We start from the raw sequence: 19,352 nt of genomic DNA, 5'->3' as shown, positions 1-19,352 counted from the left end.
ATTATGACTTTTGGCAGATATGGTTGTCTTGTGCAAAGCTGAGGTTGTAGACTCAAGTTTTAGAGAGGGTCGTGCTATCTGAAACCACGTGGAGGAGTTACTACAGCAGTCACACCAAGATTCCATGTGCCATAGCCAGAGGCAGTATGGAAATTCTCTGTACTGTAGGGAGGTGCTAAGAGGGAGAGGGAACAGGATGGTTGAATGATTATGAATTAAGTAAAGAAATGAGCAACAACCAGATTACATGGGGGAAAATCATAGGTTGTATGCATTTGTTTGCTTGTGTTCCAGTAATAATTATCATAGGAGGGAGATATCTAACAACAAAGAAATTCTCATTCAGTTCTGGAGACTGGAAAGGTTCAGATCAAAGATCGACCCGATGCACCTTCTGACAAGACATCTCTTCCTGGTTTGTAGGAGTCCATATTCTTGCTGTGTGTTTATATGGTCTTTCCTCTCTGTATGTTTGTCAAAGAGAGGGTGTTGGACAGAAGAAGAAGAGAGAAAGGACAGGAATAGAAAGAAATAAAAAGGAGGAAAGAGGTCCTGAAGTGCCTTATCTTATCGGAGTTGAGTTCCACCCTTTTGAAGGTGTATCTTCCTTATAGACCATTTCTCCAAATACAGTTATGCTGGACTCCATGGGATTGGGTTGAGGAATTGAGGGAGGATACAGTTCAGGACACAGTGTCATGCTACACCATTTTGTAGTGTGAACTAATTGCAGTGGAAACCAGTGAAAAGTGAGGAATACAAATGTGAGGGGTGATCTAAAATGAGCCTTGTGAGTGTCCTAAGTGGCTGACTGGCTCCTGTAGGCACAATGGCATTAGAAATTGAAAGGTGTGGGTCAAGAAACACTTAAGAAAAGCAGGCAAATATAGCTGAGTTAATTTTCTTTAGTAGATAGGCTATTTCAGCTTATTGTTTGAGGACCAAAATACAAACGTTCTATGTGGAAACTTATTGCCAGGATGCGGTGGAAGGGCTCACTGGGATGTGAAGAAGGTTGGGCTACATTGTACAGAGTTTTGAATGCCAGGCTGTGACCAATATGGAGGGATAAAGGTATGTTATATGAAACTGATCACAGCAAATAGATGTGGACATTTCAGATGGCAAAAAGGTCAGTTTAAAATCTTACATGATAGTCCAGGTAGGAAGGGATAATAGAAAGCATGAGAAATAGGGGGTAGTTACCATGACTTAAATGGTTAAATGGTGTGTGATGGGTGTGTGTGTGGTGTGTGTGTGTGAGTGTGTGTGTGTGTGTGTGTGTGTGTGTGTGTGTGTGTGTGTGTAGGAGAAGAAGCTAACTATACCAGAAGATTTCTTATTTCTCACATCTGTTTTCTCATTTTCTAGAACATCTTCCATGGTGCATTTTGTCCATTTTCTGTGCATCTAATTGTTTAGCTTCATCAACATATCACACATGAAGACCACAATGGCTGCCTTTTTAAATCATTTAATTATTAAGCACAGATTGGGAATGCAAAATATAATATTTATGTCAAGAATAGGACAATGACTTAACAATGGCCTGCTGTGGAGTGTAGGGAGTGCAGTGTTTATTTAGGATTAAAATTTAGCTTCCCTGTGCAGAAGCTTGAAATTCGGGCACTCACCGCTCCTGAGCATTAATTTCCTCATCTATCTATCAGAAGATTTTATGTCAATACCAGTACAGGTGCAGCTGGACAGAGTCCTTACATGCGTGAGGAAGAGCTTTTGTCTCAAATTTTGTAAGTTGATTGCAAAATGTGTCTTACAAATAGAGTTGGTATGTCAGAGGCAACCCTTCTTACATTCCCCCATCTTTAACAGCGAAGCTCTCATCGTCAGGAAGAACCAATCCAAGTACGTGTTCCCCTCAGTCCACAATTTGCTCTGTCTCTTATTCTTTTGTGACCCCTCTTTTTACCGAAAATGTATCAGAGTCACGTTCTGTCCTTATAATTCTGGGTCCAAATTGTCCTTCAAGACTCCCCCATTAATTCACTCTCAACTCTGGGAGCTCTAGCCATAGAAGATGCTATGTGTCTCATTCTCAAGTCAGAACTCACTTCTCTCAGCCCTGCCTTGTCAGATCTTACCCAGTTCAGATGTTTCCAATCCCGTGATAACTTGTATGGGGGTCCCCAAAGGAGGGTCCATCCATCCTTTTCTCTACTCACAACAACCTGCTCATCACAGCAAGTCAATTTCTTTTCTCTCCACATTTCTGTATTAGATCCTCTGTCACTGATGTGGCAGAAATTTGAATAAGAGCTGGCTGCTTGTAGGCACACAGGTATTGTTTTAGAAATGAATATATTTGGGTTCTTTAGCCCCTCATCCCACTGGACTCAGTTATGTTCAGAATCACCTTGTTGTACAGATGCCTGCTTAAAGACTGCATAATAGAGGTCACTGTAGTGATTGGCTTCACATTCCAAATTAATATAATCTCTGTTTGAATACAAAATGGTACTGTTATTGGAGATTGTTGAGCAGGTAGCTAGAAAGGATTATGATGCCTCAAGAGTTGGAGTCATGTTGCAGAGTGATGTAAGGAAAATTTGATTTAATATATGCCTTCTGTATGCATGTGTGAACAGAACTCATTAATATGCACCATTAGCACATGTCAATCAGGGCCTTAAAACTTCACACTACAAATCTGTATGTATAAATGTAGCTATGCATGTATGTGGGTGATAGTTGTGATTGAAATATATGCCCTAGTGTTAATTCTCCCATCACTAGTGTCTTTTCAGAAGAGTTGTGTGGAAAGAGCAGTGGGTATCCCACACATTGTGATATCTCACACTTGCCTTGAATACTACTGCTGTCCTTACCAGAGGCTAATTCTATTTAAAGTGCTTTTCTTCAACTTGGGTGGCTGCTACTGCTGCCCTTGGTATAGTATCTGCCCTTACCAGAATTTCTATTTCCTCTAATTCCTTATCTCAGCACATTTTTGCTGCATGGGAGAACAGTCTCTCAGTCAAGACCGGAAATTCTCCCAACTTCTCTGACTTGGTGCTTGACTCCTTTTCCCATCTTGTACTGACCACTGGTACTTTCCAAGCTACTGTCTGAGCACTGATGTTCTAGGTAACCTTGCTGGCTCCCATTCCCCTTATCTGTCCCCACAAGTAGGTCTGAGGTACTACTAGCACCTCTGAATGGCTTGGTAAGTCACAAAGTTCCCACAGAAACTAACTCTGTGACAGGTAACAGGGCTAGGAATCACCCCATAAAAAAAAACTATTTGGTCTTGAAGGCTACTTCACATGTATCTTAGAGTTAAATCCACCATCTCTGCCCTGTAGTGTGGCCAACATCATACTGTGGAATCACAGTTAGATCCCATCACACTTTCTGAACACTTATATTTTACTCAGTCTTCCACTGTATCACAACACTCAATGGTAAAAAGGTGTTTATTCTATACAGCTAATCATCGCCAGAAAACACAGATACGTAATATGCCTTCTGATGGACACTGGATAAGCAGAAAACCATTTGTCATCACCTTTAATTCATTTATATCTTTAATAGATGTTGAGCTGCCTTCTATAGTGTCTCCTACCTCCAATACTAGAATATATGTGTGTGTGTGTATGTTCTATTCATATACATATATGTATGTATGTATTGATAATGCATATACAGTAATATGTGAGCACTTTAGTACTATCCCTACCCGTCCTCTGAATTTTAAAAGCCCTATAACCTTGAAGGCTGGCTAATATCTGTAAGGACTGTTGTGAAGGGACACCAGAAAAGATATAAATGCAATGTGCCATATATTAATAATTTGATATACTGTCTTAATGTCTTAAGCAGATCGCTGGCTTACAATGTTCACATGTTTATTGTATATCTTGAGGGTGAAATCATAGCTGTTCTAGAATGGTTTGAAATTGCATGAGAGAAATGGAAAGTTTGCCAGTTTATAATTGCAGCTGTGGAAGTATAATGGGGTGGCTATGTAGTCAAGGGCTTAATCAGTGTAGTTAGAAAATAACAAGTGCTTCTGTTCATAATTTAGTCATTTGCACAATTTCCACGGCGAAAGGCCAAATGCATTTAATGCAATTCAAAGAAAACAAGGAGGGTTGATGGCCTCTAATGAGCAATTGATTAGCAGTAAACAAAGATAATAAGATTCCAGTTTCAGCTCCTTTGGGCACAGGAAAGCCATTTCCCTTTTCAGTGGCTCCAAGCTGATCAGTGAAACAAGGAGTGGGAGTTAGTTCTTGGATTTTACTATTTGAAGATAATCAACTCTAAATTATGATGATAAACCTTGGTTTACAACCATATGTGTATCTAGAAATAACCTACTGTGCATGAGGATTCAACTATGACCTGGGATCTGGTCCTAAAATTGCTAAAAGTGATGAAAGAGGTGGATTAGAGTATATTGTACTCTATTATTATCCCAAATAGTAATTATTATGCAAAAGTCTACTTGAATTTCAATTTTGAAAACTGCTAATTTGTTCTGAGCAGCTGTAATTTGGGATCACATGGGAGGACATAAAAGAATACCCAAGGAAGCTCGCACGGTTTATTGTTGGCCTGAGGTCTTCATTCACCAAGGCTTCTTGGCTAACACTTTCATTATATGAAGCTATAATAACATGGCGGCCACTGTGTAGCTCAACACAGCTGGAAACCACAATATAAACAACACAAGAAGGACCTGAAACCATAATAAGCAGAAGAGATTTGGGTGTAGCAGTTAAGTCTTGCTCACCTTTGTTGGACTTTCATACAGCAAAGCAGAGAGGAATGAGGAGTGCCTGTTGGTACTGCCTCTGTACACTGGATATGTGCAGGAATACACCTTATGCCTGTGTACCTGAAGGCTGCTAAGGTCCTACCAGCAGGCAGCAAAATAAGAATGTATGAGGGGCATCCCATTGAGTCTGACTGTATCTCACCATTCAGCTTAATTAAGTAAATGTCAGTTGAGTCCCTGCAGTAAGATACACATTGTGAGCAGTTGACAGGCCTAATAGAAACAGTACTTGTTTCCCAAGCTAATATTTTAAATTCCTTTCGAAAGTTGGTTATGAACTTACGGCTTACTTGGGGATTTATATTGCTCTTTTGGTTGTAAATATGCATGTTGATTTTTAAAGGAAATTCATAAGAAAGCACACAAAATCTTTATGTCTATTCAATACCTACATTAACATTTGAAGAGGATGTTATCATTACAAGTTGGACGTGTCAAGATTGCAGCTTCTGTTATCTTCTTTTAAGCTTCATTTATTTAATGTTTTTGTGGATGCTCTTTAAGTTATTTTAACAGTTTAACCGTAGCATGGCATGATGATTTTCCTTCTGAGACTCTCTTAAAAGCTCTGTAACTTCTCTAGAATAAAATGAATACACTCATATCTACCCATGCAATGTACTTGTATCACGCATGCTTGAGAAACACTACATTAAAAGCTATCAGCAAGATGGATCAGTGGGTAACTGGTGCTGCCACCAACCCTAACAAACTGAGTTTGATCACCAGGACTCATCTGGTGGAAGTGGAGATCTGACTCCCATTAACTGTCCTCTGACTACCATACATGTATTGGGGCACACATATGTTCACACACCCAATTAATGAGAGTAAAATGATTTTAAAAATCTATGTGTGAACCTATATAAGTATTTGAAGACTCAGAATATGAAATTATAATTCAATTGCAAAATTCAAAACTGTTTTTAAATAATAATAGACATATGACAGTTTGATTTTCTATCTAATTATACATATGGATTCAAGGTTATTTTGGTTTTTGTATAAATGACTGGATATATGTATATACATGAATATATGTATAAACGCAAATGTCTCCGTAATATATCTTTTATCACAAGGTAAGGGTGTAGTTTGACTCTAACATAAAACAAATTATTTGGCCTCTCTTCCAAGAAGCTCAGCCTGCATTTAGGTCAGAATATTAGGCTTTCCTATGTCGAATGCAGGAAACCCTTGACATCTGTGTAGGCATTGCAGCTTTGTGAAGGCTGTCTGGCTTGGATTGCAATGGACAAGCTGTAATCATAGCATCCTTCAAAACGTCGTTGAATTTCTTTATTCTTCTGTGCTTCTGGGTTGCAAAGTAGCTGAGAAGAGTTCCTGCTTTGAATTTGCCTTTGGAAGGCTTCCAACACTGAGCAGGTGACACCATAAACATATCTCAGTCTTGCCATTTGGGGTGAGCAAGTGGCTGTCCATGGTGGCTCCTTCTGGATGGGAATTGATTTTAATGATTTCTTTCTTTCTCCCGGACAGGATTTATGTGGGCATCATTCATGTGACACCCTGGGAATGGCAGACGTTGGGACCATATGTTCTCCGGAGCGCAGCTGTGCTGTGATTGAAGATGACGGCCTCCATGCCGCTTTCACTGTGGCTCATGAAATTGGTATGCAGGGCCTTTTCTCTTCCCTAGCCAAATCAAACACTTGTAACAGCTGCAACAGGACCCAAAATACTTGGCAATTAATTCCAGATTTCTTCTGGTTCAGATGTACCATTGGGGATTACATTTGTTTATATTTGAACTTTCAGGGTTAACTAATGAGGGAAAAGGAAGGCAGAGTCAGCAACACAGTAGACGTTTCCTTTGACGGTGTCAAGTAAAAGTAAAGGAGAAATTTGCTACTGTCTCTCTCTCTCTCTCTCTCTCTCTCTCTCTCTCTCTCTCTCTCTCTCTCTCTCTCTCTCTCTCTCTCTCTCTCTCTCTCTCTCAAGCATCCCTAAATGACTCCTAGACAGAATTTGTCACAGTCGCCTTTGGGATGCAGAGAAGTTATCCCAGGGAGAATCAGTTTGCACAAGAATTTAACATGCTTTTCCCCATCATGAGTGATAATAGTAGGCTCCTGTCACAGGGAATCAGTAGCTAGTGGTAAATAGCCCAGCTTCCTTCCCAGTAGTGAGGCAAATGGAACCAAGCTGACACTCATCTGAGTTTACATTATAATGACACATATTCAACTCACTTAGTACAGGGAGCACTTCTAAATCCTACAACTATAAACTGGAGACAGAGGTAAAGACTTAAACTATATCCCTGGCATAAGGCAAACAGGCTCCCAACCTCTGATCAAGGATGCCGGTGTATGAGAAACTGACTTAGCTTATTGGACAAAGTGTTATAATCAGACACGTTACTGACATAGTTCAGCCCTGTGTCAAATCATTCTATTATTAAGTTTGAGGCCTAGTCTTCATTTCTGAAATATAGGGACAGCACTACCTTTTACAGGGAACTGTTTTAGGAGCCAAAATGAGTGGAGCACAGATAGCAGATATCATTTATAGTCACATGCCCATACTTCAGTTTTCTTAGGTAAACATTTCATTTCCTTTCTTAGCTTATGCATAACCTATTTGTATCTTCATTGTGGCAAAAGACATCATTCTAGTATCATTATATTTAGATTTTTTTGTATTTAAAAAATATATTTAGCTTGTTAAGGTTAGAGTATTAACTATTAGAAGTGAAAATTAAATTTTCTACCTCACCTTCCCAGTAATCTATATTTTCATAAGGTGCCAATTTCTAATTATATTTCTTTGGGGAACAGAATAATTTTAGTTAAAGGGAAATTTTGTAACTTTTTGTAACCCCAGATATGAGAGCAACGAACAGAACTAAGTAGCTGCATTTCACCCACTATGTTGCAAGTACTAATCCTGACATTGATGTACTGACTCTCTTCTTGAAATCAGACTTAAAACCCTGATGTCAATAACCATCCAACAGCACCGCTGATGTTAATTCCAACTGAAACATTCTGGAGCATCTTTCATGTAAGCCAGGGTGCTGAAATGAAGCAGAGTCCCTGTCGGTTCCCTATGGAGTTTTACTCAGGACATTTAGACACTTTGATAATCTGTGTTGTCCCTATATGGTGGACCAATAATAAGCTACTGTAAAATCACATATTCTGGCTACTGCAGCTTTCTGACCACCTCTCCCATGGTGACCTTTACAGATAGTGACAGCATTGGCAGGTTTCCACTCAAGAGCAATGCTGAGCTTTCTACACAGCCTCTTTATTGCTTGACTATCATGCCACACCACCTGGCCTGGAGTGTCTAAGTCTAGCAAGGTGACATTCCCAGGCCTCTTAAATTTTTCGACAAGGACTCTGTGTTACACAGGCCGATGGAGCAGTAAGAGGTATGGAGCCAGACACTGCTGTGCAGGAAGAGACAACTAGACATCATTATACAGAAGAACAGCATGGTAGGAAAGCGAGCTCCCAGATGCAGAGTCAAGCCTGTGTCTTTGCATATGATTACATCCTGGTGTCTTCTCAGATTTCCTGGTTAAGCTATCTCCCTTCTCTTCATTAGAACCCTCTGCAGTTTATTTTCCAGCCAAGTATTGTGTGCTTAAGTTTTCTTCTTCTATTGCAAGTGGCCTAGGCCTGAAGTCGAAAGGTAAAAGAATATATATTTGATTTCTTTTTTATAACAAAAAAAATTTTATTAACTTTCTTTTTAATTGCCTTCTTATTCTATTTTAACTTGCCTAAATATGATGAATGTATGCTATAAAATGTGAGTCTTAAGGGTTTAGAAAGATAATCTTACTTACAATTTTACTTTATAAGAAGTAACAGGGTATATTTGATTAGGAATGGCTTCTATAGAGACTTGATATCCTATTAGCATATATAGGGCGAGGAGGTCCCTCTCAGTCACAGTCATAGGGGAGGGGAGTAGGGGGAAAGGGGAGGGAGGGAGGAATGGGAGAATACAAGGGATGGGATAACAATTGAGATGTAATATGAATAAATTAATAAAATATCAAAAATAATTTTAAAAGGAATGGCTTCTATTAACTGAATAGGGTTTTATGGAGGGTCAAAAGCTTCCTTCTGTGATACATAGTGATTTCCAATACAGAGTCAAATTTACATTATGTAAAGAAAACAAAGTATACTTTTTCTCCCTATTCTCCATTTAAAAAAAAACTCATATAATTGAAAATTAACACATGAGATAAACTAAAGTGAAGATGGCGATGCTGGTGCACTGAAAATGTCAGGACTGGGAAGGCCAATGCAGAGGGATCATGAGTTCTAAGCTAGCCTGTGCTACATGGTGAGACTACGTCTCAAAAAGAAAAAGAAAAAGGACAAATGATACACACGCTGTGATAGTAGATTGCAGATTGAGGGGTGGTATGGATTATATTACAGCTTTGAGAAGTTCTTCTTGCAGGCCCCACATACTTGCTGGGACTCTTCTGTCATCCTGATAACCAGTTCAAACTCAAAGTCAAATGAGCAACGAAGTACGAGACACTGACAGTACATAGTTACCTGATGCCAATTCAGGCTTCTGCAAGAGCAAGGTTCATTCATATGGACTAGACCTGTAGGCAGTTATAAACTGTCTTCTGCTTTCTAGGCTATACACAGTAAACACTGACTCACTTGCTAGAACATTTCAGAAAGTTGCTTCAGACCATCCATGTGCTTTGGGTGGAGGCTGGATTTGTTTACAGCCATTTTACAACCCAAAGGAGAACGCCAGAAAGTTTTCAAGTTGATGTAAGTTTACATTCTGAGTTTATTTTTTTTTAAACTTGTCAAACTTTTATTATAGAGTATAATAATAAAGATTTCACCTGCTGCACATATGTTCATTAAAAACAACCGTTTTATTGATGTTGAGCCAGTTTCTAATATTCTAAGGGGAACAATAGAATTTTATTCAGATTAATGAAATCCATAATTTCCAAGCACACGAAAGGTTTGTGTTATAGTAGTTGATTATAAAATGTGTTAAGTGAATTTCTCCACCGAGAAAGCCTGCAATGTGCTTCCTAAGTTAAAGTTGGGAGACTTTAAAGAGCAGGACCAAACCCTCAGCCAGACTGAGGAAGTGGTTGAGACGCAGCAGGGGACTGCCTGTGCTTTGCTGTGGTTAGAGGCCTCCTGGGTGTGCTGATCAGTGTGTGACTCTGTCTCATAGATGATTAGAGTAAGCAAGTCTATGTTTTTAAAAAATGCAGCGCTCTCCCTCACCTCAAAAAACAAACAAACAAACAAAAATCAAAAAAAAAAAAAAATCAAAAATTTGGTAGACCAAAGACCAGTCCACAGATTCAGATGTTCATACTGGCAAGACAAGTGAGATGGAAAGAGAAGGCAGCTGTGATTCAATTTGCTGTTTGTCTTCAGACTTGTCACTTTAGTCAACACAAACTAGACGTAGTTCCTGTCAAGCTTGAACCATGTCTTTTTTTGCTCTGAGGATAAAAGATAGAAATAGGTATGGGTTACACATTTCACCACACTGCAAGATTTGGTGTTTACTGTGACATTTAAAATAAATTTAATCCCAGTCCATGTTTTTCTAGGGAATGCCTATTGATTTTTCTGCCACACAAGTTGACACATGGCATTGAAAAAGATGGAGTCTTAACGTGTGCTCTGTTTCCCTTTTCAAATTAGGAAATTGTTCTCTCCCTCCCAATTCAAGGTACTCAGTGATATCAAATTTTACTACAAATTATTATACTCCTTGGTAAAGTGCTCATTTGCAAACGCCAAGACATGAGTTCAGTCCCCAGAATCCACTAAAACAAAATACAAAGCCAGACATAGTTGTGCACACTTGTAATCCTAGTGCTAGTGAGACAGAGGCAGCTGTTTCCCTGGCACTTATTAGCCAGTTACCATAGCCCACTTACAGCATCCAGGCCAGTGACAGACCAGACAGTAAACAAATAATAAATAAATAAATAATGTAGATCGTGCCTGAGGGAGAGCAGCCAAGGATCTTTTCTAATCCTTCACAGGCACATGCTTACAGGCACACATACACCTGCATCCACATGTGCACGAACAACACACAAACACGCACACAGGCACACCTTAAAGTAAATACTATCATGAGGCACCAAAAACAACATACAATGACATTTCTATATTTGTCTAAGATCCAAAACAGAAATGCTCTAAGGGTCAGAATCAATGCAACTCATCTGGTTGCAGAGCTCAAGACTTTGATAGTATAATGGGGTTTGAGGAATATTTGGTAGAAAATCGATTTAAAAGGCTAGCTCATCATAAGGTGATAGAATTCATTTTTCCTCATCCTTGATTGCATACTCAGCACCACATTAACAATTTTACTTAATGCGTTGTAAAGGAATATTTTCGAGTGTTATCACCTCTACATAAAAGTTTGTGTTAAGAAAAATATGCCCCACTCAGTTATTGGAGGTTTTGAGTCCTCTCTTTGCTGGTTCTAGATTATGATCTCCTGTGAGCTGTTGACTCACTTTTCAACCCCTGGCCAGACCTTCTTGCATCTCCATAATCCCCACTGGAAAATTAGGTAGATGAAAACCATGACCTCATGCCTTTTCTGGACTGTGCTTTCCCAAGTAAACACATTACAGTGCTTTTGGGGACGTTTTGGTAGGATGTGGAGCCCTGTCCTGTTGGCCATTGGTTAGTTTGGGATCAGAAGACAAGAATTCAAAATTCTGTTTACATTGTAGACAGACCAAAGTTTAGCAAAACACTCAATTTCCTTCCCGAGGCTAATGCTGCCTAGTAATACCTGAGTTGAGTGAGGCGCTGACTCTGAGGTTCCCTTACATGGAATGTGTCTTGGCTGGAGGTGTGGCTGAGTTGGTATAACTTCTCTTGCATGTGCGATGTCTGAGTTCCATCTGCAGTGCTGGCTAAACCAAAGGAGGGAGACATACACTTATGAGCCAGCATTCAAGTGGCAGGAGAAGCAGAAGCTCAACTTCATCCTTAGCTGTGGGCCCAGTTCAATGCCAGCCCAAGATAATTACAACCCACCTTTAAAAGAAAAAGTTGGTCTTTCCCTGGATACATATTTTTCTAACTCCAGATTTACAAGACAAGAAGGTGAGAGCACATTTTAAAAATGTGTATTTAGACATCACAGGCGAAAATCATTTAATAAGTTGTCACCCATTTGCAGGTTCATAAAGAAGGTAATTGATCAAGCTGCTTAGGCAGTTTCATTTGGTATTTTGTGTGTCTATTGACTGCAAGGGGCTGTAAATGCAAATGCTACTGTTTCCCTTATGTAAGATTTGGGTCTTTAATGTGACCTTTAGGAGCGAATGGCCACCTCTAAGTCTGTCTCCACCTCTTGTTCGTGAGCTTGTGTACTCTATAAATCCCCAGTATGAAACTCTGAAGCACATTCCACTGTGTTGGCTGTTAAAGACTCTATCCGGCAAAGTCCAGGGACTACACGGCGGTTTCTCAAGAGCTGGGTAGATTAGGAAATTTTCAGTAACCTTAATGAAGACGTTGCCTGTGGATTGTGATACTCCTTTAAAAAAGAAATATCTGCATACCATTCAAACTTTAGAAAGGTGTTGCCAATCTTGCTTCCTGTGTTATTTGGGGCACATGACACAAACCACAATGATAAAACTCACGCTACCGATCAACCTCATCATGAGATGTAATGGAGAGGCTTTTTGAAGAAATGTTGCTTGCCCAGTAAATTCTGTAAATGCTGTTGAAGTCAATAACCAAATAAAGAGCACAAATATGTGGAGAATTGGAAGGTCACTGAACTGTAGTCACTTCATTTCGAGCACAAGAGCAGTCAGCTGCACAGTAAATAATGTGTTATGAGGTGTCAGTGATTTAACAAGTTGGCCCAAAGTAGTTGGAATGTGGTGTGAAAGATTTCATCTCTGCTGGGCTGCACCGGCTGGACTCTTGATGCGATGGCCAGCATTGCTGCATTTGCCGTATAAGATGCTTAGGGAAAAGTGACCAGTCTGCTATATTAACTTAGTCACAATCTTGAGGGTTTTATGATTCTAAAAGCTTTGGTGAAATAACTAGCTACTTGAATTTTTTAAACCCTTTGTAGATTTGTAGAAGGCCTTAGGCTATGGAAACTTGATAATGAGTGGCAAGAAGCAATTTACTCACATTACAAGAATCTGAAGATATGGACACTCTGAGAATTAATACCTGAGTAGATGAAAAATCAATGGTTTAGCAGCAAGTATGGAGGGCTAAGTGCACATACATCCTGGCCATGTACTTTAAAACTATTACTCATCTTCCTGGCATCTGGTTCCTCATCCATCTCTAGCACTTCATAACAACTATGTTGAATTTTTAAAATTCATAATACAGTAGAGATGAGCATATTTTCGAAATAGGTTCTTTGTAAGACTAGTACTTATCCACCATTCACTAAATAACTATAAAAAACAGAAGCCTGAAAAGGGCTGACATTCAGAAAGCATCTCCTGTTTGCAGCTTGTGAAGTGTTACAGCACATACAAAGGGTTTTATGGTAGGGTTTGTAATTGATCAGAGAAGGCAGAATACTAACAGTAAATGTAATAAGTGGTGAGGCTATGACACAATCCTAACAGAAGCCTCCCAAATTCATGATACTACATAAGGTTTTACATGTCAGTAAATACGTGTGGTCCAGATGGTCTTTGTGATCATCTACTTCTTTATTTACTTTTCCAGTTTTCATCCAAATGTTCACCCAAAGCAACTACTTTACTGCAGCATGCAGCTTTCATACGCCTGGGGATCCATCTAGATATGTAAACTGTTAAATTCACCTTTGATTGGGTGGGGGGGGGGAAGTGCTAAAGCACTTGCTAGGCAGAAAAATTCAGGGTAGTCTGTAATTGCTAATTCCCTTCTTCCTTCTGTCATTTTCACTCTCTCTTGTCTCCTCTAGGGCATCTACTTGGCCTTTCGCATGACGATTCCAAATTCTGTGAAGAGAACTTTGGTTCCACGGAAGACAAGCGTTTAATGTCTTCGATCCTCACCAGCATCGATGCATCCAAGCCCTGGTCCAAGTGCACTTCAGCCACCATCACAGAATTCCTGGATGATGGTCATGGTATGTAGTATTCTGGACAACATAGGCTCAGGAAAACAAATTCATTTTCTTGGTAGCATTGCACCATGATGGTCTAATGATGCTCAGCTTACCCTGTGAGACAATCATTGTTTGGACAGTGTCAGAAAAGAAGCAAGAAAATTGATTATTGTCTCTTGGCATGCAATGCCAGCAGCCTTGGTGGCATTACAGCAATTTTTTTTTTTTTTTTTTTTTTTTGCTGCAAACTTAAAAAGTTCAAAAAGGAAACAGTGTGGGAGACCACACAGAATGCCCAGCAGTGGGTACCCTGAGAGTCTGGCTTTTATTTCCTCTTTCACCACTAAGTTCCTGTGAGAACGTTGGCAGACATCTTGCTTTGCATGATAATAATATGACTCTCAGAATTATTTGCTGCATGTCTATTATATGGCTTTGGTTAAGGTGTAGGACATAATTCTGCTGGATTCTCTTTATAGCAACATAAAACCAGGAAAGGAAGCTCTCTAGATATTCACCAACTAGAAGAATTTGATTTCATCCTGACAGCAGATCCTCCTGGATGTGGAATAAAAACTGCAGAACAAAAATAGCAAAGCCATGGTGGGAAAAGACTTCAAGAACTTCAAAGGAAAATTGCTAGCTTTATCCTTTCCAGACAGTTCATGAGCATAACATGCTTTATTAAATTCTGTAAGGCGCAGATTAGTGCTGTAAGTCATATGAAAGTACAGAGGAAGTCACAATTTCTAGAAATAATAAATTCTACTCCCTAAGCAGTCTTCTAAACAAGCTATTGCAAATTTTCTCTCCTCTCTTACTGTTTCGACATTGTAGAAATATGGCAGGCTGGACATGCGCAGTTGGAAGGAATCCTTGAGAGCATATACTTCAACTTTCTCATCTTTCAGAAGAGAGTGTTCCTACCTCTTTCAGAAGCAGGTGGCTAAGTTTTGGATCTTGGAGATAATAGTTTCCATAAAATGATCTTATGAGTCACTGTCCAAAGCAGGATCAAGGGAATTAGTGGTAATCATCTTTATCCTGGGTTTCACAAAGTTTTGATTTATAAACACTTAATTTCTTAGTGTGTTAGGCATTTTGAGCTTTGACTAAACAGTGCCAGAATAATCAGTAAGTGAAGTCCACTTCAAACACAGGGATGTTTGCTGCAAAGTGTTTTTTTTTTAATACGGTGTAGCCAAAATGCATGCATTACTTCATGATTCCACATATTACTATGGAGCTGGAAAAACTCTTGTTGACACTAGAATTTGCATTTCATAATCTTAGCAGTAATCTAGTGCCATCCTTCTATGGAAGTTCTAGCGACAGCAGCAGCATGGTAGTGCAAAGCTGCAACCCCCGGCACTCTGCAGGCAGAAGCGCAATGATTGTGACATCCATGACACCCATAAATGCAGAACAAAGCCATGCCTCAGAACAAATATTTTCATCAATAAAAAATAAGCAATGTCAATAGCAGGAAAAAAAGATCCCGTCTCTTAAAGACTTAGAAACAATAAATACTAAGACCTGTAGGTGTTTCCTTTAGACTAAAATAAAACGGCAATCCTCTTTAGTTTGGTATAGTACTGGCCGGATCCTGAAGTGTATGGGTCCCTGTATCTTCCTTTCAACAGTGAATAAGTCACTACCAGAGAAAGTCTCTCTCTGGTAGCATCTTAACTCTCTACTCCTGATACTACCCTTACTGTTTTATTTTTTAAGAATGCCATGAATATTTTATTTTAAAATTATATATTATACATTCCAAGAGGCTGAGCTCAACCCTGAATCTCTCAGTAAGTGGATCAAGTTGCTAAGGCAGCAAATTCTTATGGCAAAACTAGGCCAGCTTTTCACCCTGCGTACATATTAGCTCATTTGCCGTGCTGTATGGAATTGTATTCCTTTGGCTGTAATTTGAGAATGATTCCTGTATTTCATATTTGTAGAGTGCAAGGTCTTACTTTCAGTACAATAAATATGCTTCCAGCATTGCTTCAACTTTTAACAATATTTCTATGTTTTAAAATATTTTATACTCTGATTGGTTTTCATTTTCACCAAACTCCCATACTTTGGCATCAGTTTCTGTTCAAAAGGACGTCTGTCAGAGAGCAGCTAAGAGCATAGTCTTAGTAGAAATAGATCACACTCATTTACACTTATAAAGATTGTCTGAGTCTCCCAGGTGTGAAATAAATAAACAAAGGAATCGCCAGAATGATTTGAACAGCATAAAAATATTTACTTAATTAATCAAATCTACTTACTTTCACTTCTGAATGTGTTGTTTTCTTCTAGGTGGTCTTTAATTTGACCTAAAAAAGAAAAATGGCTTGTTTTCAATCACTTATAAAGATGAAGGTAATTTCAGAATAAGGAAAAATAAGGAAAGGCGGTGTGCAGCAGGAGCCAAGCCATGGCTCCTGTCAAATGATCACATGAGGATATAGTGTCCAAGCAGGCACTCTAGCTCTGTTACTTAACTGAGAGTTCAAAGAACTTAATAGCCTGGTAATTTTGATTTTAACACACCTACTAGTTAGTTTAAGTGAAAGTATGGTAGTCGGGACTGGCAACCCCATTTTTTAGATGATCGGGGTGGTGACATTTAAACTACAAACTCAAAAAATCAAGGAAAACCCCAATCACAAGATGATATAAAAAGAAGCACATGGACATACATTAGATCAAAGACTAACAGATTTCACCACACCTGAGCATAACACTTTGGGTTTTGTACTTTCTTCATAGGGAACAAATGAAGTGACCACTAACAAAACTGGAAGTCAGGCTCTAGCAAGCTCATTTGACAATAAGGAAGTAACAAAATTAGTAACCTGCCAGCCTAAACCCAATAAGAATAATGATGGTGATAACGATAGGAATAATGTGTAGTGGCCTGAGCCCATTTTCCTAAACATCAACATTGTGACATCTGTCACATTAGTATTCCCAGAGAGACCTGTAGACATTGGCCAGATGCAGTGATTCATACAGAGAAAAAAGGGACTTCGGCTACTTAGGAGAGTTAAATTGAGACACTCAGAAGAAGGTAGCAAAACATCCCATGCTTAAGTAGCTACTGTCACAAAAGGCGTCCAGTATTTTGATGGTGCCTAAAGAGCACGTGATCTGGAAACACCCGTTTGGTGAGCCATCACTTCCTTCCTACTTGCACATCCAGCAGTGTTAAAGCAAAAGGAAATTAGAGTCAAATTAAACTCAAAGCATTTGATTTATTTTTTTAATTATTAGCCATAAGTAGCTGGACATTTGTAGCACTCTACCACTGCCAGGTTTAAATTCGTTAATGCTCAGTGTTTCCTGATTTAGGTCAAAGGAGAAATGTGCGGTGGTTCAGTTATGGCTGGGAAGCCAAAGTGCACACTCATAAGTAACTGTATCTGGAGACTTGTGATTTGGAACAGGAGTAGCCTTGCCTCGTGAGACAAGGGCTTTGCAGAAATGTTGCTGTTTATACAAGTTAGCTGGCTCGGAGCACGAGCCTCTGAAATAAGGCTAAGCACGGGCACAGAAATTATGCAAGGAAGGCAGGTGATTAAATTTCCTTTACCAAAGGCTTCCTAACCTTCAATGAGACCTGGGGATTTGCTGCATCCAGAAGTCCTCTGGCCAGATGATCAGACCAAGTGTGTAAAACTCGCGAACATTAGCTACCTTAGCTGGTAAGAGAAATGTATAGACGGTTTTATAAATTACCTTTTCACTTACTTAAAGAGCTAAGGCTATGGCCATTCAACAAGCACAGAACTTTGGACAGAAAATAGAACTGGAAGGACATATGTCTGCATTTCTTATTAATTTCCAACTCTAGGAGGGGCAATCAGAACACAAAGCTAGCTTTCAAGGTGATGTTAAGAATGTGTGAGGGCTTTTGTGGTTGTATCTTGATTTTTCACATTAAATTTGCTTTTTTGAAAATATGAGCAAATAACACATACTCAAAGGCCACGATGAGCTGTAATTTAAAGCTTACTCTCACTCCCTTACTGTTAAATATGATGATGAGCACACAATGTCCCCAACAACTGCAGACTCGTAGAGTCACTTTTGGTCAGCATCCTCTGTTCTTTGATGTTTTTTCCCCTTTATTACTAGAAAGCTTCCCAAAGAGGAAGGAAGTACACATATCACTGTTAGTGTTAGAAATTCATCCAAAGGCCCCAAAGAAACCATGCCAAACCAGGAATATGAAGCTAGAAACAAAATAAGAGCAGAGAAAAAGTTATGATGCCTCAGACACTTCTTTAGGATCATTCATTGAGTTTGTGCAAGCTACGCATATTTGGGTCAATGCTCAGTCTTATACCTGAGTGCTGGAAGAGAAGACAAGATGGAAATAACTGTGGTGCTAAAAATACAGAAGGATTAAATTCTTTAAAAATAAATCCTTAGTCTTACAATTTCTACTTATCATAAACACAGAGGACAGCCTGAGATATACAAGCCTTTTAGGTTCTGTTTTCTGGAGGCAAGCTGTGGTGGGCTCTGAGCAATGATGCTTTCCTTTGCCCGTTTCAATAACTCCTTTTTGGTTTTTAGTTGTTGACCTTACTTCAGATTTTTTTTTGACCTTGTGTGTATGGAGAAATACACATGCCATGTTCATATGTGCCTGCTGACTTGCCCTTCTAAGTATCTATTTCATATACAGCAAATATGAGAATGGAAGAAAGAAAGGAAGGAAAGGAAGAGGGGAGGGAAGGGAGGAATGCACAATTTGGCACTCCGTAACAGAACAAAGACCAAGTAGAATTTCAGACTAATATAAGCCTTTTAAATATGAGGTCACTGTGAAGGAGTGGCTAAGAGTAAGAATAGATGAGGCAACAAAAAAGTCAGCAGGCAGTTGGACTGCAACAACTGCACATAATTTAAATGCTGAAAGAATAGTTATATCCTAGTTTCAGTCTACCTCCAAACCATATGCACTTTTAAAAGCGGAAGGCACAGATTGAATAATCCGTTATTACATCATTTTTTTAAATACTGTATACTGTGAGCTTCATAGTCAGGCACCATAATGATTTTTGTCATTTCCTGGCATAAAGTTTCCATGTGGTAGAGATGTCTGAATTACTTGGTTACAAAAGAAAATCATTAAATTTAAAAATGGTTACTAAAGTGAAGGCTACAGAGGAAGCAGAAATGAGTGCAGGGACAAATTTTTCTTTAAAAAAAAATGGTGGTAAGTTAATATCAGCCATCAGATGGAGGGAATCATTTTATTTTAAACAAGAAACTATCACTTCCATGTAACTTCTAAAGAAAATACGCTATTTTAATTGCACTTAGTTAAGCTTCGTAAAGACAGATTTCATGTCAAAGAGCCCTTATCAAAGACTGATTCCAAATTACTTGCATTCTACATTCCTCCTAGCTCATAATCTCCTGTAAAGTGGGGTGGGTGCCAGTGACT

General features: G+C 39.1%; 1 protein-coding gene across 1 annotated transcript in view; it reads left to right on the top strand.

Moving 5' to 3' along the window:
* Adamts5 (ADAM metallopeptidase with thrombospondin type 1 motif 5) overlaps positions 1–19,352 on the top strand; it is a 38,914-nt gene that overhangs the window by 5,764 nt on the left and 13,798 nt on the right. The window contains exons 2-3 of the mRNA XM_051150168.1: positions 6,302–6,434; positions 13,754–13,921. Of these exons, the coding sequence (XP_051006125.1) occupies positions 6,302–6,434; positions 13,754–13,921 (301 nt within the window). The remainder of the gene's footprint in view (positions 1–6,301; positions 6,435–13,753; positions 13,922–19,352) is intronic.

Source organism: Acomys russatus, chromosome 8, assembly GCF_903995435.1.
Source record: "Acomys russatus chromosome 8, mAcoRus1.1, whole genome shotgun sequence".
Lineage (NCBI taxonomy): Eukaryota > Metazoa > Chordata > Mammalia > Rodentia > Muridae > Acomys > Acomys russatus.
The sequence above is the reverse complement of the archived record's forward strand: the minus strand, read 5'-3'. Positions and strand labels throughout refer to the sequence as shown.